General features: G+C 52.2%; 1 protein-coding gene across 8 annotated transcripts in view; it reads left to right on the top strand.

Annotated features, from left to right (window-relative positions):
- Window positions 1-792: 792 nt before the first annotated feature.
- The window catches only part of GRAMD2A (GRAM domain containing 2A), an 81,267-nt gene continuing 54,752 nt past the window's right edge, over window positions 793-27,307 (top strand). For 5 of the 8 annotated variants that reach the window (XM_039491522.1, XM_039491528.1, XM_039491524.1 and 2 more), the window contains exon 1: window positions 794-936. In XM_039491522.1, coding sequence (XP_039347456.1) covers window positions 893-936 — 44 coding nt within the window. In that variant the 5' untranslated portion in view covers window positions 794-892. Of the gene's footprint in view, window positions 937-27,307 lie in introns of all 8 variants that reach the window. The other 3 variants (XM_039491523.1, XM_039491521.1, XM_039491527.1) reach the window with 2 other exon arrangements.

Below are 27,307 nucleotides of genomic sequence, written 5' to 3'. Positions count from 1 at the left end.
CTATTGGGGGGACTATGAGGGGCAGGAAGGAGATGCCCCTGTTTGGGGGAGAAGGGTTGGGGGAGATGCCCATGTCATGGGGGCTATGAAGGGGAGAGGCCTCCGCTGGGAAAGGGGAGGGTGGGCTCGGTCGGGGTGGGGGCTATGAGAGGCAAGGACCAGATGCCCCTGTCGGAGGGGGCTGGGCAAGGGGAGAGGGGACTAAGAGAGGCGGGGTCGGAGCTCCTCCTGTGGGGGTGGGGTGGGAGGACATGCCTGGGGCCGGGGGGCTTATAAGGGGTGGGGTGAGAAATGCCCGAGGAAGGGACAGATGCCTGGGCAAGCGGAGGGGGAAGATGCCTGGGGCGGGGTTATGAGGGGAAGGGGAGATGTGCGGGGCAGGGGAAGGTGCCTGTCGGGGGCTGGAAAAGGGGGAAGATGCCCGGGGCGGGGGCTATGAGGAAGGGGAGATGCGCAGGGCAGGGGAGGTGCCTGTCGGGGGCTGGGAAAAGGGGAAGATGCCCGGGGCGGGGGGCTATGAGGGGAAGGGAGATGCACAGGGCGGGGGCGGGGAAAGGGAAGATGCCCGGGCGGGGGGGCTATGAGGGGAAGGGGAGATGCGCAGGGCAGGGGAGGTGCCTGTCGGGGGCTGGGAAAGGGGAGGCGGGAGATGCCCGGGGCGGGGCTACGAGGGGGGCAGAGCAGATGCCCTTGTCTAGGGGGACGCGCCGCCGCTAGGCTCCGCCCCTCACCTGAGCCGGGGAGGGCTCTGGGGACGAGGCGTAAAGTAGCCAATGGGCGAATGCGGAGGAAGTTGTGCGCTCTGGGGCGGGCTCCCCGCAGCCAATGAGAGGCCGCTGGGTGGGAATTGGGAGCGAGCGGCCGGCGCTGGGATGGGAGCGAGTCGCTGGGGATGACGGCGCCGAGCCGGGGGGAGAGCGAGGGGCCGCCGCCCAGGTACCGGGGCCGGGCAGGGGTGGGACTGGGGGGCCGGGCAGGGGCTGGGGGCTCAGGCTGTGCAGGCGGGTGGGGGGGACTAGGCAGGCGGTACAGACTGGGGAGCACAGCGGGGAGAGGACTGGGGCGCAGGCTGGGTCCGGCGGGGGGCGCAGGCTGGGTCCGGCGGGGGGCGCAGGCTGGGGGGATGGGTCCGGCGGGGGGCGCAGGCCGGGCCTTGGGGAGGAGAGGGGGAGGATCGGGCAGGGGCGCAGGCTGGATGTGATGAAAGGGACGTGGGGCGATAGTGTAGCCAGGCCACAGGGAGCAGCCTATTTGGGCTGCCGTGTTGTGTGCCAGGGGACCGAAGGGAAGTTCGCTCCAGGTGGTGCTAGCAGCGCTTCCTTTGTACTGTCAGACCCCACTTGGCCTCTCCTGGCGCATGTCCCGGGGGGTTGGCTGGCAGGGGCCCACTTTTCTATTCATGCTCCTTTTGCAGCAGTGACAGAGATGGATCTTGTTACTGTGTAGGGGGCCTTCAGCCCAGATGGCATCTGCTGGCTTATATGAGGGGGCCGTCAGATGGCAAGGTGGTGTTGGGTGCAGCTGATCTGTAACGCGGAGGGACTCTGCCATACCTAGCAGTGCCTGCTGAGTGCGAGTTTGTTCCCTAGCACGGCAGAGTCTGTCGTTGAGTATCCCCGATCCTCCTGGGTTGGAATCTGCAAGGCCGATTGCTCTATGTCCACATGTGGGAGGCTACTGTGGGGTTAACTCAGAATCTGTAACTGTCATGGCACACGTGTCACCCAGTTGTTGCTGTGGTGGGATGGGGGCAGGGAAGTGAGGTTACACCCTAGCACTGACTTGCTGTTGCTGTTTGATTTGAGGCTGAGGCGAAGGACCTATTTTCTTGCTCTGCCCTCCTAAGCTAATGGAACAAGCCTGTACACAGCTTGCTAGGATTATCTTCCTCTCTTACCTGCTGCTATCCACACCGTAGCCACTAAATACCTGTTCATCCAGTGTGAGGTGGTGCTGACCTATGACAGGTGAAGCAGGAGGGAAGAGGCTCTTGTGCTAGTTGCAGAAGTGTCTCTCCAGCCTGGCTGAACACAGGACTTTGCAGTTCCATCCTGGGGCTGTACAGGAAGTGAAGAAGGGGGTTCCTCTGCTGCAGCCTCTGGAGATTTCCGATCTCTAGAAGTGCTCTGGGCTGCACAAGCTGGCTAATCCAGGCTATATGCAGCTGTAATGGAGCTAAAGGTTGCCTGCAACTAGCAATTCTCCAAATACTTTGCTGTGGAGATTGCTTGAGGACAGAGCTGTCTATCTCTCTGAGAGTGGAGTTGTGTCTCTGGCTGAGGGCTAAACCAGGAATTTTTCTGCTTGAGTTTCAGCCAAGGGTTGCTTGCTAAGTTTTTGGAGGCCCTGTGGAACTGGGATGTAAACCACAAGTCCTAGCTCAGTGTCCCTTCTGGCTGGTGAAAATCACTGGGAAGGTGTTGGGACCATTATTGGCCACTCATTGTCAACACCTTCTTTCAGGAGGGAGAGATGCCTGCTTCTCTTAAAGATCCTTCCTCACTGAACCCTTTTGATGGTGCCCAGCGCTCTAACAATTGCTCTGTCCTGAGTCCCCTGTTATTAATGAAGTGGTGGCAAGGCAGCTCTGTCAGGACCTGGATCCTCAGGTCTCCTGGACTCCAGTCAATCTGGGGTTTGGAGATGCAGTGGTTGGTATTTGGGAGTGATTCCCCTCCTGGTGATCCCTTCCTTTAGAGCGATTAGCTACCTTCCCTATGTATGGTAGCTCTAATGGGGCAGATGGAGTCATTGAGTGATTCTGCTCCTTTCTTACTGAGGGACCCTAGAGGTTACTGGGCAATTGCTCCTCTGCCCTAAGGGCTACTTCAGGCTTGGTTTCCTGTGGTTTAATTGTGAGTAGAACATTTTCAGTGAGGGCGGGCCCCTTGACTTTGGAATTCACTTCCCTCTTGGTTCAGTGGCACACTCTGGGTATGCTGCAAGGCTGGTCTGTATTGCCAGTTTTTCAAATCGGGGGAGGTTAGGGTGGGTATAGCTAGGTTTGAAGTGGGGATGATGGCTGCAACTGCTTGATAGGGTGGAGAGAGTCTGTCATCTGTTGCTTCTATTTGCAAGATTTCCTGCCACTTTAATGCAGGTGCCCCCTTGAACAGCAGAGTGGGCACAAAACCCAGACACGTCTTAGAAAGGGCTGCATAGCAGCTGGGTTTTGGTGCAGCTGGTTCTGTAAATCCAGAGAGCAGGAAAGGGAATGAGGAGTTTTCTCTTGCCATCTTTAAACAGTGCAGATGGCCAGGAGCAATTCCATGCAGGTCTTGGTGCCAGCGCCAAAGCTTGCATCATATAGAAATGAATGGCTGGGAAGGAGGAGGAGGAGGGCAGTCAGTGAGAACTTGTGGTTTCTTCTAACTTCTCCCTACACAGTTCTTGCTTTGTGTGCTGCCGTTGAGCCTTAGTCCTGGCGAGCAGGACTGCGGAAGCCTGTCTCTGCCATGTGCACAGCTCCCCAACTCTGAACAGGGCTGGACACGTTGGCAGATTAGCAGGCAGTGTTCTGCTGCTGACATGTTCAGGCTTTTTGTGTGTGAATGTTTCTGGGCAGATTTTAGAAGCTCTGTGTTTTTGATGAGTTTCGTAGGTCCATTTGTAAACTGGGTTGCGGAGCATATGGTTATACACTGGTAAAGCAGACTTTTATTTAGCTGGGGCAAAAAGTTTTCCCCACACTTTCTCTTTTCTCCATTTTATTGCATCTCATCAAACATGCTGCTGGGTCATTCACCAGGCTGCTGGCGCTTTCTCCATATGCTAATGAACTAATGAAGCTCCACACTGTTTCTTGTTGGGAAATGGGAGTCATTGTTTCCTGTAAAGCGAGGCCAGGCCTCCCTTTGAATCTCAGCGCTAACAGGGTCTGCATTGTTTGTTTTGCTTTATTACATTTCATTCCTTCCTTGTTAATATGAGCATCTGAATAACGCCCTCTCCCCGCACTGGTGCGTGTTAATTCTTTCAGCAGGCTGAGCACTCTCTTGGATTGAGAATGTTTGTTTGCCTTGGCGTGTTGGGATATATAGGAGACCGGTGCTGCTGCATTGGGCTTGGATTTCTGAGATGCGCTTTGACTGGCTGACTTCACTGCTTCCAAACACGTGGAATCTTTCATAGCTATTTAGACTTCACCTTTTTTCAGTGCATTTAGCCCTGCTGCCTGACACTTAGAACATGGCTAGCAGGGAAGATAAGAGTCCGGTGTGCATCACCCTGGGGGGCTTTATGTCCACAGGGAACATAGGGAAGAGATGGCTTCATTCTGCATTGTTTGTGTGTCCTTGGTCTTGCTGCTTAGATTGCTAGTATGGACACGTGGCCACTAGGAACCGGACCCGCAGTATGCAGGCTACCAAACAGTCAGCAGATGATAATTACTTTTGATTGCTACTGACCTTCTCCAGACTGTGGCCAGCCAGCTAGAGCTGCCTGACTCCACTAGTCCCTAAGCCAAGGGGTCTGCTGGATTCTTGTGATTTAAAGAAACAGGGCAGTGGGCTCAGCCCCTAGCCAGAGAGCTATCTCTGAAACACTGGGCTGAACAACTCCCGAGCATTCTCTTGTGCTTGGGATCTCCTTTCCTGAACTTGGGTTTTTTCCTAAAATGTAACTTCCTTACCCCAGCTCCAGGCTGAGTGTTCACATCTTGGTGGTTGTCACACAAATGTCTAACCCTTACTATTGGTGACTCTCACATCCCCACTCCCTGGTGATTGTAGTAGAAATCCGGCTAGACGTGCAGCAACGAGCATGTGACAGAGCTTAGACACTTACGTTTTGTTTCCTATTTCTAGGCTGTTATCTGGATGCCTGGGGACGCTTATTAAGTAAAGGGTGAGAAAGCAGGGTTGGCATTTTGTTTGGCTGGTGAGTGAGGACACTGTGTGGGGACCAGACAGGGGACCGAAGGCAAAGGACCTGATTTCAGAATTAAGGTTGCTTTCCTTACTCTGGGTCAGCGTGCTCCGCTGTTTGTTTCTTGGAGAGAAACACAAACACTGCACTCCTAATTACACTCCTCTTTGGTGGTGCGCCTTAGGCGATTGGTTAGACTGAAGGCCTGGTGCATCTGAGCACCATGCAACCTGGACCTGTAACCTAGTTTTCTGAGCACCTAGTGCTATTTCAGGCAGTCGGGGAGGAGGTTAAAGTGGGGAACTGCATTTGATTGATTTACTCTTGCCCCGGTATGGATGAAGGGGGGAGCTGTGTTTTGGACATTGTAGCCCACTTTGACTGTGTTTTTATGGTGTGGAAGTTGGAATTGGAGGGGGGGCCATTTGAGCAGAGCAATGAGGTGGAGAATTCAGGACAGCGCCTGTGCAGGATATGATGTGAGGTGTGGGAAGAGCTGGTGGCAAATGACAAACTGAGCATGGAAATCGCACTGGGTGAAACTTGCTCTGCTTGCATGAGCCTGAGTTCACCTGGCCTTTGCTGGGAATCCAGCCACAGCTGCTGCCCGTGGGGTGCTTACATGGAGTTTGAGGGTCAGCAGCTCAGCCCGATCCTAAACCTCATAGCACCACCCTTCACTGGCCCACTTAGATGCAGTGCAGGAGCTGTGGCAATTCTGTGCCAGCCACCTTGCCCATAGCCTTCCCCTCTCCCCAGAGGATATATGCGCGGCCTTTGCCTTGTGCAAACCCTCTGTACTGGAATACACCTCATCCTCTGCATGATGATTACCCAGGATCAGCCTGCCCTTGTGCTGGGGAGGCTATGTGACCAGGTGTGAGGAGCGGGCAGTGCGTGCGCGGCTTTCCACAGGAACAGCTCCTGGCAGGTGCCACAGTGCAGCGACTGTGAGACTGGCTGGATCAAAGGCTGATGCACTGTGCTAGTGCTTCAGGAGAGCTGGGAGCGTCCTGACCTCTGGTGGTACCTGGACAACATGGGAACACTGGCTCCATTGTTTTTGTGGGACAAGCCATGAGGAAACTGCCTCCCAAACTGTCCCCAGGGGCATCTGCCTCAGAACCACACACCAGTGTGTGTAACGTGTACAATAAAATCTCCTTTGGGCAGTGGGGGAAGGGAGCCCCCATTTTGAGCCTTCTCCTGGCACTAGGCTTTTCATGGGGTCCAGAGAACTAGCATCCGAGGTGGCTGCAGGCAGCCTGAGACAAATGTCCCAGCTTCACAATGGGCCATGCTCTTTCCCAATGTTCACTCTCGCTTTTCTTCTGCCCAGTCTGTGGGCTTCCCACCCGGGTGTCCACTTCCTCCTAAGGGCAGGAATCTGTCCCCAGCCTGGCTTTCCACCTGCACTGGCCCCTGGCATCCTCTGTACCTGTCTGCCTGCCCTGATGCTCCCATCGTGTGCGAGCCTCAGGACTGCCAGTCCCCCTGCAGGTCTAGAGTAGGACATGTCTGTTGAAGGATGCCTGGTGCAATCGCCACGGTGATGTCCTGTCTCCATCAGTGTGGGGTGTTTGCAGGATGGGTCTTTGATCAGGATGTGCCCCAGGAGAGCTAGGAGTTGAGCCTCTTGAACAGCAGTGGGGATAAAGAGTCCCCTAAACCCCCTTTGCTGAGCCCCACTTTAATGAGTGTTTGTGTCGCTGTCGCCTGGGCTGGGTGAGCGTGGCAGGAACCTCCTGCCTGGGCTCTGGCTCAATGTGGGTTGGATCTTGGGGCAGAGTGTGCAGCCAGTGGTGCAAGCGTTTACATAGCTGTGAGTTTTCTATCCCTCCCCTCCATGCATTCCCACCTCATGCTGATGAGCCTGATAAGGGCTTCCTGTTGTTCCCCGTCAGCGGCACTGGGGTCCCTGCAGGAAGCAGGTTGTGTGTTGTTCTAGGCCTGCGCTTGGGTTACTCCACAGGCTGTGTGCATTCTGCCCCGGCTGCAGTGTGTTTTTTATGGTGTGTTTCTCTCTAGTCATAAGGAACTAACTGAAGCAACCTCGGAGCCCTTAGCAATTATCTTTGAGGACTACTGAAGGATGGGAGAACTCCCAGAAGCTTGGAGAAGGATAACATGCTGACTTTTTAAAGATAGGTACTAACTTCAATTCCTGGAAAGATACTAGAGCAAATTATCAATCAATCAGTTTGTGAGCACCTGGAGGATAATAGGGTTATAAGGCATATTCAGCATGGATTTGTCAAGAACAAATCATGCCAAAGTAACTGAATTTCCTCCTTTGATAGGACTGCTAACCTCCTGGATAGCAGGGAACTAGTAGATGTGCCATACCTTGATTTTTGGTAAGGCTTTTGACACAGGTCTGCATGACGTTCTCATAAGCAAACTAGGGAAATGTATGCAGCCTAAATAAAATTTCTATGAGGTCAGTGCACAATTGGCTGAAAGACTATACTCAAAGTGTAGTTATCAATTATACCTAGAGGGGAGGGATAGCTCAGTGGTTTGAGCATTGGCCTGCTAAACCCAGGGTTGTGAGTTCAATCCTTGAGGGGGCCACTTAAGGATCTGGGGCAAAAATTGGTCCTGCTAGTGAAGGCAGGGGGCTGGACTCAATGACCGTTCAAGGTCCCTTCCAGCTCTAGGAGATAGGTATTCATTGTATTCAGTGTTAATACTATGCATGGCAGAATAGGATTTTGATCTTTTCATACTTTGATATCCAGAGAATGTTTATTGATTTTTAAATTTACACAGTTGCACAAATTTCTGGGCTTTAGGCATTTTTTTCCATTTTTATTGATTTTAAATTTTCACAGTTGGAGGAAATGAAGGGGCGGTGAGGCAATAACAATTTAATGCCATCTGAAGCGTTCTCATGGCTAACACACAAATTGTCAACGTCCCATGTCAAAATATATAAAGTAAAGAGTCTTCAATCAAACGTTAACAACTTTTCAAACAGCATTTTTCTTTCTTCGCCTAGCTGTACATTTTGATTATTGATGCATATATATTCCCATCGGTTTGCGTGTGTATGGTAAAATTGACATTTACCAATTAAAAAATCAAATCCTTCCAAGCTTAGTTAACAGTGTGACTAGCCCTGGACTGAACACGGATGTGGGTGGGGAAGAGAAGAGAAGTATCTTTGTGTTAAGTTCTTCTGCTGAGGTGGCCACATCCCTGCCCTGGGATGGTAGCAGCCTCGTATGCAAGCAAGAACTTGACAGGAGAACTGGAATTGAAGTGGGAGCCGACTGACATAAATTCCCTGGCTACTTGCCTGATATTGGTCAGTCAAGAGCCTCAGGGTAGAATTGGCTGAGCAGACTTGGGGCAGTGATGGTGCTCTGCTTTGGGGGCTGCTGGGCACTGCGCTGACCATGAGAGCAACACACTGATGGGTTCTGAGGTACAAGAACAGCTGTTGCCCTCCTAATCTGGATGATCTTTCAGTTCTTGGGAAATGTGGGCTTAGTTTAAGCCTCATCCTTCCCTCTTCCATGTTTTCTGAATACATGGCCCTTGGTTCAGACTGGATTTGGGGGCTGATGGCATCAGCTGGTGATATGCTTAATTCTCAGGTTGCGAAAGCCTTCCTGCATATCTTGTATGCAGTGGTGTTGTAGCCATGTCAGTCCAGGATAAGGAGGAAGATGAGGCAGGTGAGGGAATATCTTTTGTTGGAGCAACATCTGTTGGGGGAGAGAGACAAGCTTTTGAGTCACACAGAGCTCAAGATATTCCCTTACCCGCTTTGTCTTTCTCCATATCGTAAGTACATCCTCCGAGTGTCGTCCTCTTCTCCCCCCCCCCCCCGCCCTGCCACCCTTCTGGTGACCTGGCTTGTCCAAGCAGTGGATATCTACGTGCAATTGGTTCAGAGATTTGTGCCTTCTCTCTTGGGGGTAACATGCTTCCGCATGGGGACAGGGAGAATACAGACCCTTAATGCAACTATCATACTGCAATGTATTCCACTTGTCCTGCTGGGGGACATCTCCAAGCCCAGGCACAGATCCTGCCCAGCTGAGAAGGGACCGTGACCCTTCCGTGGCGTGGCCTCGTCTTGCTCCGTGTCAGTTACCATGTGGGATCTAGAGTGGCTTGGCAGATGTTGTGTACAGAAGCAGAGCTCCTCTTTCCGGCAATGCCTGGAGTCTCTGGCTGACTTTCCCCCTGCAAACAGCCAGCTCAGGCCCAGCCTTATTGGAATGGTGCCTGTATGGAGGGGATCTGAGGTCCTGCCTTTTACATGTCATATTCGAGGGGAACCCCAGCTGTAAGGGGGTTTTCCTGACGCCCTGGATATGAGCATTGGGGAGCGAAGGGTCCCTTGTGGGTTTCCCTGACACTGTGTTTCTGGTGGTTGTGGCCCCCTGGATCCTGAAGAGGGGGGAAATGCTGCAGCGGGTGGGCCAGCTGAGTCAGCGGTGTAACGCCAGTGAGGCCAGCCAGGCCTTACACCACGGGGGCATGTGGCCGGGTGTGTTCAGGATTAAAGCAAATTTCTGGCTGCTGCCACTGGCTGTGCTGAGGGAGGAGAGAGCCATGGTGGTGGGTAAGGATGGCTGCCACTGGGCCCTCTGTGTGCTCCTGCTACCCGGGCACATGGCCCTCCGCTGAAGGCAGTCTGTCTCTCTCCATCCGTCTGGTGATTGTTACCCCCGTTAGCCAGATCTCCCTGCCAAATCAACTGTCATGTGCGACAGGGAGGAGGGGGCTCAAGGCTGAGGGAGCCCCTCACATGCTGGACCAGTGTCGTCTGTGTTACAGTAGTGCCCAGAGGCCCTAAGTGAGACCAGGGCTTTGTTGTGGGTACATAGCGAGAGACGGTCCCTGCCCCGGAGAGCTTGCAATCGAAAAAACCAAGGCAGGCAAAGGTTAGGAGGGGAAACTGAGGCCCAATATGGGGCAGGGACTTCCCCAATGCCACGCAGCAGGTCGGAGGCAGAGCTGGGACTAGAGCCCATGGCTGCTGAGCAGTGCCCTCTCGCTGGATCATGCTGCCCCTAGAACATATGCACTAAGGTCTACGAGGAAAGCTCCGTTGCTGGCGAAATGGCAGGGGAATAGTTGGCTTAGCTGCTGCTTGCTGTGAACGTGGCAGCTGCTTTGTTAGACTCTTGTTTGCGGAATTACAAATAATAAACCCAGAGCCAGTCTGCTCTCCTAATGAGAGAGACACGCCAGGCTGCGCTCAGCGGCAGCCGGAGAGGGACCAGTGCACAGAGGGAGGCAGCGCGCAGGGTGCCTGAGAGCAGCTCTGGAGGCTTGCTGTGCTTTTAACAGCAGGATGCAGGTTCTCCCTTTGATCCTGCCCCCTTGGCTGTCAGGGGACCCGCCCTCTCCTGCTTCCATTCCTTTTCCTGAAGGACTGTGGAGGCTGGATGGGGTTGTGGTCTCTGAACTCATGTGTACTGAGAAGTTCTCCTGCACCAGTGAAGTGCTGGCTGCCCCTCTCATCCCCCAAGTCTACCTACTGCTGTGGCAAAGACGTACAGAGCATAAGCTAAGGGGCATGTGGGTTGATTCCTGGCCCAGAGTTCCTGTAGCTTTAGTGCTGTTTCTCCAGGCCATGTTACTGTCCTGGCAGGATGGATGCAGTAATCACCTGGAAATGACAATTAGTTACTGAGGTGGCCTGGGGCCATAGTGAATTCTTAGCTGCTGCAGAAGTGCTGAAACAGATCTTTGGAAATTTGCAACCCTGCCCTGAAGGCATAAGTGACTTGGCAATTCATCAGCGTCTCTGCCTCCTGGCAGATGGTGGAAATTCAGGGACGCTGGTTAACTCAGTTGCTGCTCCTGTGCAGTGCTTTTGGTGTCCACACAGCCCCCTCACCCTTCCCGGATGTAGGATTCTCCCACCTTATTGCAAGGTGTGGCTGAGCAGTTAGAGCAGGAACTGGGAGTCTCTCTCTGGACTTGCTGTGTGGCCTTGGATACATCACCTCCTGGTTGCGTGTCTTGATTTCCTTACCGGTATGTTGTGGAGGATGATCTCCAAAAGCCCCTGTGGAATTGGGCCGAGGTTCCTCAGAGGGGGTTGGGTGACCCTCCCCTGGCACCTGCATTCCCACCGAATTTCAAAGCCAGCTGCTCGTGAGAGCCAGAGATGGGGCCTTCCTGGCTTCAGGGCCAAGGCCTTGGAACTCGGCCATTAGCACCCAGGCAGCTAAGGGACCACAAACCTGGCCTCTCTTCTGAGCTCCATCGCCTCTTTGGCCTGGCGCTCCACAGACACAACACGAAAGCTGAGGAGAAGGGAAGGAGCGAAGGAAACTTTTTTTGTGTTTAAAGCCTTAACGGCCTCGGGGAAAGTGAGGAGGGAAATTCTGACCCCTGTCCTCTTGCGAGTTCAGGGCTAATTCTTCTGGGAGGTGCCCAGTGATGGCCCCATTGACTGAATGGAGAGAGATGGTAGTGCCCCACTGCTGGGTGGGCTCCTGGGAAGGGGGACAAGCTGCATGTAAAGTGCTTGGTGCTCAGGCAGATGGGAGTGTGTGTGTCTCTGCGCTGCAAAGAAAACCCCTCCGAGCCTGGCTCAATTGACTCGGGCTGTGGCGATAAAAATAGCTGTGTAGACATTCCTGCTTGGGCTGGAGCCTGGGCTCTGACGCCTGGGGACGGGAGAGGGTCTCTGAGCCGGGACTCGGGTGCAAGTTGAAACATCTATGCTGCTATGTTTAGCCCTGCAGCCCAAGCCCCACAAGCAGGGTTGGAAATTTCCTGGGGAAAAAGCCGTATAGGACAAGGTGCTGGTAAATACTGCCTTGAACTTGGTTTAAACCAGGAAAGGAGGGAAAATAATTGCATCAGTCTTCAGCAAGCACAGAAAAAATCTCAAACTTTGGACACATCTGTTCAAAACTGAGGAATAGGCTCGGTCTGTCCACTACCTCCAAGTTGCTCCAGAACACTGCATAGCCAAATGGACCTGGGCTGGTGTCTGCAGCTCTGCATGCTTCAAGCCTCACCTCTGCATGATTGGCCCATTCGGATATTGAAAACTGAAGTCTGAGTCATGATGTGTGTAACTTCCTAGCCAGGAATAAGCCAGGGTCTGTCTCGGCAGGTCAGGGATCTGCCTTGTTGCACAGGTGAATTCCTGGCACTCCCTCCAGACTTAAAGAATCTCTCTGGCCCAATCAGAGGTTTTGGCCCAGAGGTCCTGGGAGGGGCTGCCGGTGGTTGGCATTCCCTGCAGTCACTGGTCTCCCCAGATGCATTGGCCATGGCTCTTCCAAGGGTGCCTGTGGCCCCACAGACCCAGGTTCACAGACTCAGGAGAGACGCCAGCTTACCGAGGTATCTTCATAGTAGCCAGTAAGGAGACTCCTTCCTGGCTGAATCCCAGTTGTTACCTCTTGGCGAGGGCTGCCTCATGCTTCTAACGGAGCCCAGCGGCGGTCGCTCTAGGCAAAGTTGCTGCTTGGGGGAGGGGGAGGGCAGCTGATTGCCTGGGGGGCAGCACCCTAGTTACTGGCCCCTGGGGGTCTTGCACTCTGTAAGACCAGCCTGGGCCTGGATCACACCTCTTGAACTTGTCCAAGAGCTCAAAGGGCCTCGTCCGTGAAAGAGTGAGTCAAGCACAGGATCCTGCTGCTGGCCTGCAAGGCCTAGTCTGGCAGTGAGAGCATCTGCTTCTCTGCCTGCTCCCCTTGCACATCACTGACTGCCTGGTTCGTTCACCTGCCTTGTACGAAACCTGCCGTGCCCGATGGCAGAGCTCCTCCGGGCTGTGGGTGTGCCCCCCTCTGTAGCCCCAGTCCCCACAAAGACTGGGATAACTTCCTGAAGCCTCCTGGCTTTGCTTTGAGTGACTGGGCTGAGGTGTGCAAAGGTTAACTCAGGCTGCACTCTCCCACCAGACAGAGATTAGGGGCTTGCAGGACACGTTGCTAGTTGAGGATGGCCTGTATTAGAGTAGCACCCAGAGCCCCCGGACAGGATTGGGACCCCACTGTGCTGGGAAAGGGCCCCACTCCAGGGAGTTTGCAATTTTGTCCTTCGCTGTGTGCGGCGTCCTGCCTTTTCCCTTCCACTGGCTGCCTTCAGAGATGGGCTACCAAGCGTTCAGGAATTGGGGCTCTGTATCGTTCTCTCCCCCCGGCGCACCATCCCCGTCTCTCCCAGCACTTACTGGCTGCTGACGGTGTCCGCAAGCTGCATCTGTGGCTGGGGGAAGGGGTGTTTGCTGGCTGGAGAAGGGAAGTGAGAATGAGGCACCTAGGGGAAGGGTGGAGGCTGCCACATGGGAGAGGGTTAAGACTTGGGCTTCCTCAGTCAGCAGAAGGGACGGATGCAGTACTGAGCTGTACCAAGCAGGCCGAGGGCTGCCCTCTGCTGGCGGTGGTGAGACTTGCTCCCTCTCTCGAGGGCACAGCCATTGATTGTTAGCGACATCTGCAGGTTGAGGTGGGAACACTGTGACTATTCAGCTGCTCCTGGGTTCTCAGCAGTAGCCATAGATGCTTCCTTCCCCTCTTGCTGTCTGGAAGGCTCTATTCACCCCATGCTCTGTGCTATTGGAACGTACGCTGCTCGGGGCGGTTGTGTGGTCCGTGCCATAGACTCTGCCTGCGCTGCAATTCCAGGTGTTGGCTTTGAGCTGGAAAGCCTTTGAAGGTTTGGATCCTGTGTCCAAGACGTTTTCCCCTTGCGTTTCATCTCAGCAGCTGATCATACTCCGGTCCTGGGAGGAGGCATTCAGCAGCAGCACCCATCTCTCAGGCTGGTTTTTAGGAAACGTTTCAATCCTAGCGTGTCTGCTCCAGCTGCAGTCAGTCCACGGAAGGCTGGTTCTGGACTGTGGAGATAGCAGCCGAGCTCCTTAAAGCCAGGAGAGGGAAGTACAGTGAGCACTCGAGCCCATGGGGGAGACAAGTCAGATAAAAAACAACTTCCTTTCTTGCGAGAGTGCAAGAGAATGTAGCCGTTTAGAGAGAGCCAGCCAAGGTTACAAGGCAGTAGACACTGGCCTGCAAGGAACACTCCACTTCCAATCCCCTGATTCCAAGAACGGTTCTTGTGTAACTCTTGGGCTAGAGAAAAACCAGTGCGTTTAAACTCCGGAGAGCCAGGTCATGTCATTGGCAGTAGCATGCGACTCCTCTTAACCCCCTGTAAGAGATGCTCCAAAAGAACATGGTTGTATGGGGCATCTAGGCAAGAACCATCAATCTGTGGCACTTGTAATCTTGTCTGTGGTGTGTGTGATGCTGGGGGAGCTCAGCAACTAGAGTGTCTGCTGCAGAGATGGCGGGAGGAGGGTGTTAAGTGTCTGTAGTAACAATGATTTAAAAACAAGCCCAGAGTGTTGCTGAAAATGCAGCACTGGCCGCAAGGTGCTTCCCCAGTTATATTTTTATTGGAGTTGGTGAGAGATGGGACATAGGATCAAGATTCTAGGTAGCCTCTAAAAGCAGGTGCAGATAGTGTGAGCGCCCTGGGGCGGACTCTGCGTCGTGTCTTCTCCTGTGTGCGTGTAGAAGGTCGTGTTTGTTAGACATTGGCGTGATAGAAATGACACACATGCAAGTGGTGCACCCTGAATGAGGGAGTGGGGAGCACCCATTGGGTGCGGCACTGACCTGTTACTGCGCCTCACGTTCAGTTGCAAACCTGTTCCCGGCAGGAGTCCCACAAACGACTGCTGTGAAATGCATTGACTGGCTGGATAAGAAAATCTTCCTTTTTTTTTTTTTTTTTTTAATCCCCTATTGAGAAATCCCAGTTTAAAATGTGCTAAACCCCAGTTTGCCTTGTCTGAGGGAGGGAGAAATCCACTTAAAAGCTCCTATCTCCTGCTGCTGCTCACCGGGCATGGGGATTGTTTGGTAGCATCCAACCAGCACTAATAACTGGCTTCCACACTAAGAGCTTGATTGTTTTCCAGAGGTGCTGAGCAACCCCGACTCCCACTGAAAGCCAGAGCAGCTGCAGGTGTAAATCAGGCCATCCGTTCCTGGATTTCTTTTCTTTAACACCAAAATACAGTCAAAATGCTGTCAGGGCAGGACCTGACCAGACTTCACTACTCTGGGTCCCTTGTGCCCCCTTTGCCTTTGTGTTGGGCCCTGCAGAGTCAGCACCATGCAGGATCATGTTGAGCTCCTCCTCCGTCCGGCTCGCCAGGGCGCAGGAGTTAGGGCTAGGACAGGCTGCCTGGAGGAATAAGCCCAGCGCTGTGGGGGTCGAATACGTCAGGCTGATGAGGAGGCGAGAGCGGATTTGGCTCAGTCGGCTGCACTGGGGTGTTGAGCTGTGGGGAATTACAGCCGGCTGGACTGGGTTTATGGTCCCTGCCATCTATAGGCCAGTGTCTGCCTGGTAAACATGCAGAGAGTCAGTGGTTGGAGGTGGAGTTGCACAGAGCAAACACCCTGCGTGGCTAGTGCGGTTGGAGAGAGCCCGAAAGGCAGGCTGCAGCTACTGGCCCTGGGAGATCACGAGGGCGTGTCCGGGAGCTGCGGTTCCAGGGAAGGATTGCCCACGGCACAGAGCAGATGTCAGACTCCTCTCCATGCCCGTGCTTGGCTGGGTTTAGATCCCAGGCTTCGTCCTTCCCTCCCGGCAACCCTGCCTGCCCGCTGCTGAGGGGTATGTTAGGACAGACGGCTACTAGCCAGCCTTTCCCAGCTCTGTCTTCTCCCACCCTTCCCTCACCGGGAGTTCAGGGCAGGGCGTCTAAGTGCAGCCACTGCAGTGCCGAGGCAGGAGGATTTTGCATATGATGCCCAGCCGCACAATGGGGCCTGATCCTAATGGGAACCTTGCATCCTACCGTAACACACCCAGTAATTCCATACACACAAAATGGTGCATCCTTTCTAATGGCTATTGATTTCTCTTTATAGGGCAAGCTTCTTTGTGTCCTACTAAATCTATTGCAATAGGGTCCCATGTGTTCCCCAAAGCAAGGGGGTTCTGAGCTGGAGACGCTGCATTTTCCTTCTGCTTCACTCGTGTGTGAAACAGTCTGTGTTCTTAATCTCTTTTTTTTGTATACGTTCCTGTCCCAGTGATGACGTCCAGAGTGTGAACGTTTCCTTAAACAATCCTTGCCTCTTGCTCTGCTCTAAAAATGCCTGATTATTTTCCAACAATAACTACAAAGTTGAAATGACTTTGCAAGCAGAAAATAATGGTAATCAAAGGATCCTTCCTCCATCCCAGGACATCAGAGTGTTTTGCAAACATGAACCCTCTCATTCCCCTTTCAAAGTGGAGGTTAGTGCTCACCCTGCTTTTTCAGATGGGGAATTTGGGGCAGGGAGAGGTGCCAGGAATAGATCACGGGAGTCAGAGAGCTTAAGGCCAGCAGGGACTGCCAGAGTGGACAGATGGGGAAGGGGATCTGAGTAATAGCTGCGGCTCTTGGGCGTCTGGTCTGTGGTGGTTCTGGTTCTGCTTGGGGGATGTAGCAGTGCTCTTCATCCCACGGAATAGGTGTTGAGTCTGGCCAGCCTTCGCGGCTGTCTGCCCTGAAGTGTGGGGACTAAGTACTCTTTGCTCTGCTGAGGAGTCACTGGCAAACTTAGCCACATGCTGCCCTCCAGGGAACCCAAGAATTGCCACGCTGGGTCAGACTGGTGCTTTGCTACCCACAGTGACCAAAGGAAGATGCAAGAAACCCTGTGAGGAGACAGTTATGGGATAACCTGCACTAGGGAAATTTCCTCCTGATCCCTATAGATAGAAGCTGGCTTAAGCCCTGAAGCAGGAAGTCTTGTCCTTTCCAAAGCTGGGTAGCTAAACTAGAGTAACTGCACATTTTTGTTGCCCATATAAATGTCTAATCCCTTTCTGAAGCCCTCTAGGCTCTTGGCTTCAGTATCACCTTGTGGCATTGAGTTCCACATGCTGATCATGCGTAATATAAAAAAGCCTTTCCTGTTCAGTTTTGAATTTGGCCTCTTTCCGTTTCATTCAGTGTCCCCTTGTTCTTGTGCTTTGAGAGGGTGTGATCTGCCTTCTGTGTATAGGCTGTACCCAGCCCAGAGTGATGGCAGTGTGTGGCTCACAGAGAACTTGTGTGAACTGAGCTAAATCAGAATCATATAAGATTAGGGTTGGAAGAGACCTCAGGAGGTCATCTAGTCCAATCCCCTGCAGGATCAATCCTTTCTAGATAGGCTGTGTGTGCTCTGGAGCATGGCTTAAATAATCTCCAGTCTCACAAAGGTGTTGGGATTTCCTTGGTGATGGAAAAATGAGGTGCCATGGATTCAGCATCTCCTTTTTAAATCCTGCTCTTGCTTTGAGTGAGGTCCCTAAAAGTAACTGCACAGCTACCACTGTCAGATCTACAAAAACCAGCTCTGTGTCCAAGATCCCAGCTGTAATGAAGTGTGTGTGCACATGCGTGCGCACACACCCCTTCTGTAAGAATGTGTGCCAGGACTGCTGGTCAAACTCCAAGCATGTGGTTCATGTCACTCCACTCACTGGGCCTGATCCTCCACAGCCCTGCAACGTGTGGCATCGTTTGCACAAGCACCGGAGTAGAATGGTGACGTAAATGACTATACAGGATGCAAGGCAAGGAAGAATCCCATCCTGAATGTCCTCTAGTGCTGGGCATGTGGGCTGCCAACCTCCGTCCAGCTGCTCCCTGTCACAAAGGGAATCCTTTTGGAATTCAGCTAACTTCCCTCTTAAGCACAAGTGCTGGAGTGTGACCCTCCATCAGCTGTTCTTCCTTAAACAGTGAGCCATTGAACCTCTTAACCTCGCCTGTTGATTCCCATTGTGTTTGTTTCAGTGAGTAGCTTTATGGCTTTTGTGCCTTTATCAGTCTTGCCTCACAAGGAATCAAGGTACTTTTAAAATGCTGTATATTTTTGATGCAGAGAAAAGCAGTTTTAACTAGCGGCAGGGGCGGCTCCAGGCACCAGCGCAGCAAGCGTGTGCCTGGGGCGGCAAGCCGTGGGGGGCGGCCTGCTGATCGCCGTGAGGGCAGCAGTCAGGCTGCCTTTGGCAGCATGCCTGCGGGAGGTCTGCCAGTCTCAAGGTTTTGGCAGCAATTTGGCGGCAGGTACGCCGAAGGCACGAGACTAGCGGACCTACCGCAGGCATTTCGCCGAAAGCTGCCCGACTGCTGTGCTTGGGGTGGCAAAATACATACAGCTGCCCCTGACTAGCGGTCCTGGCTGAGAACTTGGAGAATAATTGTAGTGGTTTAATATTGCAGCCAGCTGACACAAAATGTTCTGTCTGACCAGGAAGCTTCCCCCTCTTCTCCCCCCCCCCCCCCCCGTGCCCTCGCAGCAGTATCATGTACAGGGAGATTTTCTCACTGAGCTGTCCTGATAAGGCATGTAATTGAAATGATCAGTTCATAAGGAGCCTCCATAGAGCTGAGTGGGGGTGAGGTTGACCACCCAGCTGCTATGGGATTGTGAGCCAGTTTCTGTTCTGTTGCAGTGTTGGCTTGGTGATCTTCAAGAAGAACTTGAGTGGTTAGTGTTTAAACAATAAAGTAAACCTCTTGTTGGCTAAACTAGAGCTATAGGTGGCCAGGAGCTGGCTTCACGATAACTTTTTAAGACCAGGTTGGTTGGACAAACATCTGTCAGGGCTTGTCTGGGTTTACCTGGTCCTGCCTCAGTCCAGGGGGCTGGACTAGATGACCTCCCAAGGTCCCTTCCAGCCCCGCATTTCTACAATTACTTGACTCTGGACTTTCCAGTGTTAAGGCTGGTGGAAGCAGGCTCAAGTGGTGCCTTTTTCAGTTCTGCTGAAAGACCAACTTCTGTGGCAGCTACTCCAGTTACTTCCTTGCTGTTCAGTTTTGTACATGTCAAGTGTTCAATGAATGTACATTCAGACTAGCAAAACTGCGGGGGGGGGGGGGTCAGACAACTTTTTAGTGCAGCGGCACGAGTAGGTGAGGTACTTGGATACTAAAAGCCTCTTCTGCCTTAGGGTTACAGCTGTGCCAGGGGTCTCCGTTACAGTGTGGCTGTCTCTGGCCTGGCTACAACACAGTTACATTTTGTAACGTAGATGAGACCTTACTCATATTCTATGACCCAGGCAAAGCCTTGGGTATGTCTGTGACAGGACTGAGCTTTAGGGACACCACTAAAACATGGTTAGATCTAGCATTGGTCAAAAACGGATGACTTCTTCCATGACACTTTTTGTCATGGACTCTTGAAAATTTGAAAAATGTATCCCAACTTTATTTAGTTCATGTCTATGCTGTCGTAATCATTCCTAGCTCTTCTCGAGTGCTTTTCATCGGTATGGCTCAAAACACTGTTACAGGTGGATCGGGGAGATCCACTTTTGTTAGTGAGACTTCTGATGCTGTTGGGAAAATGCAGATGCCCAGTGCATGGGAGATTGTCACTCATGCACCTGTAAAAGGCTTAATCCAGGACACCGGCATTGGGTGTGCATGCAGGGCGTAGTTTAAAAGGATCTTGACTTTTTTGGACTTATTTCGGAGTGCTCTGTTTTCTGACAGTGCCCCTCTTCCGGCCAAGTCGGGCTTAGACATGTGTGGGTTTGCAGATCCTTTAATGATCTGCACTGCTCTCACTGCTCCCCTGTTGGGGATGTCTTCCCTCAGGGAGCCTGAGAACCACAAGAACAAACTGAAGCATGTTAACACTTCTCTGAGCAGGGGGCTGCAGCTAGTAGGGTTTCTGGAAGAAGTCTGCAAGAGGATTCCAGGCATGGGGGCTGTGTGGAAGGCCAGGGCTGCTGGGGAGCAGGGAAGGGACAGTTTGCTCCAGGCCCCTTGTTTCAGAGGGCTTCCAAATGGAGTGGGGTTGCAATCTGGTGCATGAGGACACAATGCCATGCAGATCTGGCCTGACTGCTGCTCTGTCATGATGGAGAGAGGCTGGGCCAAACCTGAGTAGTACTGGGACCCCATGGACCAGGTCACCATGCCTGGAGTGGGGAGCTGGGCCCAGCCCCACGGGACAGGAGCCGCCGCTGCAGGATGAGTGTGGTGCAGGGTCACTCTCCAGTCTTCCCCCACTCCCCCTGCCAGCCACCGCTCGGGGTAAAATTTTTGGAAGCATGGGGGGCCTCCGTTTCAGATTTTGCCCTAGGCCTCCAAAAAGTCTGCACAGCTCTGTGGAAGGCAGCCAGCAGCAGAGCAAGAGCAGGACACACTGGACCTCGGGTGACGCGGCTTGTGGGATCGGAACGCGAAGAGATGTAGCAGGGAGTTGGTTTGCAAGGCCTCAAAGGAGGGACTGGAGAAGGCGCTCACGTGTGAGACAGCAGGAGAGCATAAGGAGCCGTCAATGCCACAGAGAGACTCGGAAAGAAGCTAATGGGTTTTTGTGGAAGAAAGATGAACCCAGCCTTAGTAGGGGTATTTCTCCTAGTTGCTGGATCTTTGGCCTGCTTCTGTTGCTTCCCACCTGCAGCAGCATCCTGGCCGCAGTCCGTGAGATCCTTGTGTCTGCCCTGGTTTGTAATGAATCAGGCTCATTGAGGAGAAGAGGTGCCTGTCTGGACACACGAGATGGCTCAGATGAGTGCAGACAATACATCAGAGGAGAAACAGCCACCGAGCAATCTGAAATAGCCAGGCAGCCCAAAGAAAAGATGCAGTTTCCATGTATTGTAATGACATTGTAGAGAGGATTAGGGCTTAGAGTTAGAGGGGAGGGGAGGAAGCAAGAATGAGCCTGTTCCTGAGTGAATGCCAGAGGGGATGGAGGGTGAGCTCTGGGGACTGTGTGTGGGCGAATGGCTTAACGTTAAGTCTTCCGGGCAGTGGCTGCCGGTGGCTTGGTCAAAGATGTGCAGGCATGTAGCACTTTCCCTTGTCCCCTTCTGCTCTGTTCTGGGGCAGACGAGCCTTTGAACTACACAGGGCCCATGTGCCCAAGCAGGATTCTTGCAGACTCGGGGGCTGTTTGTGTGATTGGAGCAGAAGGGGTCATCCAGAGAAGAGGCAGAGAGAGCTCCCTCCACCATCTCTCCTTTCTTGAGCAAGGAGAGGGGGTGCTGGTCCTTCAGAAATCCAGGGAGCAATCTGTTCATTTCAGGTAGTTTCTGGGTGCCTCAGGCTTGGTAGTGTCCCTGTGTCAGTGGTGTAAGTTTCCCTCTCTCTTAGCAGGTCTAGCTGGAGATCCTACTATAGGCAGCTCGGCCCTGTGGCTGCTTGTGTGCATGTCTCTCTGTAGCAGCATCGGGAACAAACCCATACACCAGCTTTCCTGGTACATCCGATCAGAAACTAACCCTAAGCTTCTTCTATGAAATGCCTCCTTGTAGCAACCCTGTATCTCTGCAAAATCCGCCCTGACAGAGGAAGCAGCACTGTGGCTTCAGCACTTAAAGGGTCATGTGGTGGTGGGAGGATGGGATGGTCTCTCTGGTGCATCCATGGCACCGTAACCATTCAGGACCAGTGGTGGCACAAGCCATTAGCTTGTCTCTGTGATGTGCCACAGCAAGGCTTCGGCTTCTCTTGGGGTTGGAAGGCCTGTTTCTCGCTGAGACATCTGACTGTTCTAACCACCAGGAATCCATGCTGCTCAGGGACTCTGCAGCTTGTAGACTTGTTGCCTTGAGCTGCGCTTGCATTGGGTTATTGCCCCGGGTCCGGTGAGTTGCCTGTCTTAGTCCTGATCCTATGCACGGGGACTGAGAGAATCTTGCCAACCGGTGACACCAATGTTACTACTTTGGCCAAATTGGGGGTTCCCCAGCAATGGGATTTCGCACAGGCTGCAAACCACTGAAGTGTAGACAGAGCTGCTCAGCCACGCACCCACCCTGTTCCTTTGAAACACCATCTTCCGTGTCCCCCAGACTGTGGACCAGGGCAGCTGGAGGGATCTAGGTTCAAAAAACATCCTTTCATCTTGAGCTGAGTTTAGCCGAGCACATGGTTAAATCATTCTACATTGATTGCAAGCTCAGAAGTTAACTGTAACCCTGAGGGGCTTTGTAACTCCCTTTATACTGCACAGCTCGCTGAGCAGTTTGATTCCAGGATTCTGGGTTCCAGTCAACCTTTGCTTGCCAGCGTCATGGGGATGTTTCTGCGATGACAGGCCCTTGCATTTACTGGCTTCGCTAGCCATGCTTGCTACTCAGTTTTTGCAGGGCAGGAGGCTATTTGCTTTGCAAATGCAGTGAGTGTTTGTTGAAGGGGTTGTGTGGACTTCTAACCCATTCCAAACCAGGGGTTGGTGGAATAGAGTTGAAAGTGTTTGTTTTTCTGTTGTCAGGGATTAGCAAGTGGTTTATTTTTCTTTTCCAGTTTGCTTCCTGAAACGCCAGTCAGCTGGCTGCCTTGATTCTCACCTAGCACAGAGCTACACTGCTTTGCTTTGTGGCAACAGGCCGAGGTCTCTCAGATGTAGGAAAAAACTTTGTAGGAGTTTGCAGGCAAAGTGAGAGGCTTCTGAGTGACACAAAAGAAGCTTTCATGCAACTCTTCTGTCTGCATTCCTGCTGCGAAGCTTGGGCTGTCCAGTTTTCATGGCTGTGTCTAAAGTCCTTGAACTAGTGCAGGGGTGGCCATCCTGAGCGTGAGAAGGAGCCAGAATTTGCCAATGTACATTGCCAAAGAGCCACAGTATTACATTAGCAGCCCCCCATCAGGTCCCCCACCTCGCTTCCAGCGCCTCCCACCCCGCGGCATATTGGAAAGTTGGCACCTGTAGCTCCAGCCCTGGAGTTGGTGCCTATACAAGTAGCTGCATAATAACTTCTGAAGAGCCACATGTGGCTCCGGAGCCACAGGTTGGCCACCCCTGAACTAGTGCATTGATGTAATTCTTTCTTTTTCTGCCAACAAATACTACCTGACCTTAAAAGTAAGTGGCCGTCTTTTAAAGGCAATGTTAGCAATTTGAAAACCTCTGCATGGAAATGAGGAAAATCATGGGATTTGTTTTTATCCGAGCATCCAGGCAGCAAATCAGAACTTCCTTGTGTGTGAACTCTCTTCCCTAGAGAGAGAATCTTACATGCTCGTTACCCAGGGGTTCTAGGGGCTTGTTCTAAGAACGGTAGCCATCTGATTTGTGCTAGACATGGTTGCTGGTTCCTTTTATGTATTGAATGGCAGAGTGAAAGTGTGTGTGTATGTGCCCATCCCCTCCCTCATCCACCACACATGTTGATCAGACTTCTCTACCACACACATTAAAGTCAGCCCTGAGACCTCACCCGGGGAATGCAAATCTGCCATGCAGATGGCTGGAATTGCTGGAAAATCCAACTGTGCTCCCCTGACCTGGAGCTAAGTGCAGGCTTGGCAGCTGAAGGAGAACACAGGCCTGATCAGCTCGGATGAGAAATGGGGTTTTTGCGTCAGAACACAGGCATTGTGGGTAGAGTGTGCCAAATGGCCCCCTGCCTATCTCTGCCCTGCCTTGCAGGAGCTCTGCAGACCCCTCTGCCTTGCAAACATGGCTGGCCCTTACCCTGTGAGGTGCAACCATCTTTAATGTTTACATTTGTGTAAAAAAAACAAAAAACAAAAAAACAAAACAAAAAAAAAACATAGCCGGGGTCGCTGTGGTGCTGCAGAACTTGCAGTTCCCCACTGCTGCAGCCACAAGCCTGGAAAGGCTGAAAATGTGGGGTTCTCTGGACCTAGACCATCGTCTTAAATCAATTCATCCTACACCCCAGCTCCCTCCTCCTGGGTACATGTGCCCCACCTGCCCATGGGCCCAGATGAAGACTCACCTTTCTAGCACTAGTCCCTGACCTTGTGTGACCCCTTGAACTGTGCTAGGTGGACAGGACTTGCTAACCCTTGAAAAGGCTGAGTCCTGTGTGCCCGAGCGCTGCTCTGTGCTGAGTAAAGTCCCTTCAGTTTCAACCCCACTAGGGGCGAATTCCACCAAGCCGTGAGTCGGCTCGGTTTCCCTGGATAGCAGCTACTAGACTTGCATGGAAGGGAGAGAGATGCAGATAGCAGCGCCAAAGCTGTGTGCTGCTCTGAGTTACGCTCTCCTGGGAGGCTGAAGGCTTCCCGTAAAGCTCCAAGTGGGTGTCGGGGGCGGGGCGGGGAGTTTGTGCTCAGAGCCAGAGGAGGCAATAATCTGAGGGTCTGTCTTCAGAGCAGGGATAGCTTGGCTGGTCGCAGCCAGGTTAGCCTAGCCCAGCATCTGCAGAGCCTTGCCCGAGTGACTGTCCCCCGGTGCTATGCTTGGCTGTGGACTTCTGGGGGCATAGCCCACGGGTCTTTGTGCTGCAGCGAACTGAACCGCTCTGTGGTTCTTTCCCAGTGAATTGTGGGAGAACTTGTCCATCCTTCTGGGTTTGTACGGGAGGAAGGATTGTGGGAGGCATTGGAGGACTGTCAGCACTTGGGTAGCTTAGCCTGTGTCCTCACAGCGAATTGGGTGGGGTACCAGCCCGAGTTAAAGCAGCACCTGATCTCTAGCCCACCACCAGCCAGGACAGAGAGCCCAGGGTGAAGGTGTAAGCCATGCGCCTTCTGGGTGTGGTGTTCTGAGAGAGAGAGAAAAGAAGAAGAAGAAGAAAACGAGTCAGCTCTACAGCCTTAGCTAACAGCCAGTTGGCTGTTAGGCCGTGCGGTAGAGGCTCATTCACTAAGCTCCAGAGGTCCCAGGTTCCATCCTGCCCACCAATGATCGGGGTTTGTCAGCATTACAAAAGCACCACTAACCTGAGGTGAGAGGGTTTCATGGGTGGACAGAAGGGTGGTTGGGTGTAAGACCGTGGCTAACTCTGCAGGGTAAGACTTACCCTAAGACGCTACTGATCTCAGGCTCTTGTGACTGTGAGTAATTGGTCTGACTCCATTTTCTTCTGCATTCAGTCCTTGTGACTTTCCTTATTTAAAATCCCTAGGGGCTGGATTCTTTCAACGAACTCTCTGGAAACTCTTTCCCTTCCCTGAGTTGGCAGGATGTAGTTATTTTAAGGCTGACAGTGTTACGGAGCCCGAGCCGTTTCCTCATGCGCTCGACCCACGCCAGTTACTTCCTTTCAGTTACAATGTGTGGGTGAATGTACTGCTGGTGAAGGGCCCTGCTGACTGGAGGTGGCTGCATATGCTTGGAATAAGCGTGTCACAGCCATGTTCCTCCAGCGACACGCCATGCCCCTGCCCTAGAGGGACCATGTGGAGGAGGGACCGAGAAATTCCATCTGGTGGCTTGCTCTGTGTCTCTCCAAGCAGCCAATTAGTGCCAGTTGCAACTGGGCAGGTGTTTGGTAGGAAGCATCCCAAAGTGCTGTTGACTGTATGTGGCGAAAGCTGTTTGCATTTGTTACACACTTGAACTGTTTGTTTTTCTGTAGACCTTTTCTTCTGGTTCAGTCCTTTGTTTGCTAGCAGAGCTATGTGATCTCAGCTGGCTGCCTTCTATGGAGCCTCCAGCAGAACTGCTAAGGCTATTGTGTGTATTGCTAACTCAGGGTGCCTTCCTGCAATCCAGCTGGCTAATGTATAACTGCAAATGACAAGGCAGAAAGGATCTGTGTGGAGTTACCTGTTTGCTCCTTGCCAAACAGAAGTGGCTGTCTCCCCCTGCAGTAAAAGTTTCCAGTCTGTGGCAGTGGCTCCTCTGAGGTTTTCTGGTTGTTTTCCTTTGCCATGATAGTAAGTGTGATGTTCCCCTGGTGTTATCTGGACCGGTGATCTGCTCGACTCTGGGAGCCAGCCTTATCCTGCTCCGCTGTGAGAACCCCCACTCCTGGGCTGTTCATGCACAGCCTCTGGCATGTAAGCTGCTCCTTGGATTGTGCAACCGAATGACACCAGCCAATATCTCCGGTCCCAGACACAACCCTAGGAACATCTGTCTTGCAGTGTCCAGTTATGCCCGCTGGACACTGCAAGCTTATGAGTTCGTCAATCTAACAAAGAAATTGATATATGTACCAGGCTTGTCATCCCAAGGGGAGTCTCTGACACGCTTCAAACCAAACACACTGCTTCAGGTAGAATAAACAAACAAATGTATTAACTACAAAAGAGATTTTTTTTTAAGTGATTATAAGTCAAAGCACAGGAAGTCACATTTGGTCAAATGAAATCAAAGCAAAATGCATTCTAAGCTGATCTTAACAATTTAGTGCCCTTACAAACAGATGTTTTTCACCACAGGCTGGCTGGTTGCCCTTCAGCCAGGCTCTCCCCTTTGATCAGTGCTTCAGTCGTGGTGGTGTCTGTAGATGGAGGTGGAAGAGAGACGAGGAAGAGCATGGCAAACATCTCTCCCTTTTATCATGTTCTTTCTTCCCTCTTGTCAGGGTCAGGTGAGCATTACCTCATTGTAGACCAAGGGAAGGAGGGTGACTCACTCTAGAGTCCAACAGATCCTGTGAGGCTGCCTAGGCCAGCGTCCTTTGTTCCTGTGAGGTTTGTCCCATGCATGCCCTGATGAGGCGTGAACTGTCCCTCTGTTCCTGGAGAGTTTTTTGTCTGGGCTTGTTTTAAGCCATGAGGACACATTTTCAGCCTCATAACTGTATACATGAAATTACAACCTATAACATTACTGTAACATCAATGCTCAGTGCATCATGAACCTTCCGAAGACACCCGGCATGACAAACTTTGCTTTGGATACCACACAATCATATTATAAGGATGAACATGGGGGTGCAGGGTGTTCCCCCTAGATACAGAGTATCACAGTAAGGTCTTGTAGACACACTGGCTGAAATTCTGCAAGCAACCGCCTTTTAAAATGCAATTTTTTTAATTAGCTATTTGATGGTGGTAATCATTGTAAAGTCTATCGCCTCTTATACATCAATGGAGTTAGCCTCAGAATGCACCTGGGAAGTGCAGGCCCTTACCTCATTTTACAAATGCGGGAATTGAGGCACAGAGATTAAGTGACTTGCCCAAGGACTCTTACAAAGTCTGTGGAAGAGCCAGGAACAGAACCCAGATCCAGTATTGCCAACCCCAGGCATTCACAAATCATGGGGTGGGCCCTGAAAATAATGAAATTGACTTAAACACTGATATTTGTGAAAACAATACATTTGGGGTTCTTTTCCTTTGCCTTTTGAACCTTTAGGGTCATGTTGTCAAACTTTCCTTAGCAACGCCAGGACTCCAGGAGCAGTAGGTTCACGAAAAATGCCAAATGTTGCAAGACTTGGGATAAAAATCACAAGAGTCTTGCTGTGATTCCCAGTCCACTGCCATAACCACGAGACCATCTTTCCTTTGTAGCTAGCATATGCTGAACTGTGCTGGAGACAGGCCCTGGCCTCTGCCTTCTGTAATCTGTTAAAATGACTAACACCCACTTTCAAATTGCATATGCAAACACGCAAGCCCTTTGGGGAGTGTAATTATCATGATTGGGTGCACAAACTTTGCATATCATTGACCTACTAGAGATCTGACTGGTCATTTGCAGTTATCATGATTGTGTGTGATGATGATGATGATGTGATAACTGTGTAAATTGGGGACATAAACCCA

This window comes from Mauremys reevesii, linkage group 10 (genome assembly GCF_016161935.1).
Source record: "Mauremys reevesii isolate NIE-2019 linkage group 10, ASM1616193v1, whole genome shotgun sequence".
Classification (NCBI taxonomy): domain Eukaryota; kingdom Metazoa; phylum Chordata; order Testudines; family Geoemydidae; genus Mauremys; species Mauremys reevesii.
The sequence above is the reverse complement of the archived record's forward strand: the minus strand, read 5'-3'. Positions and strand labels throughout refer to the sequence as shown.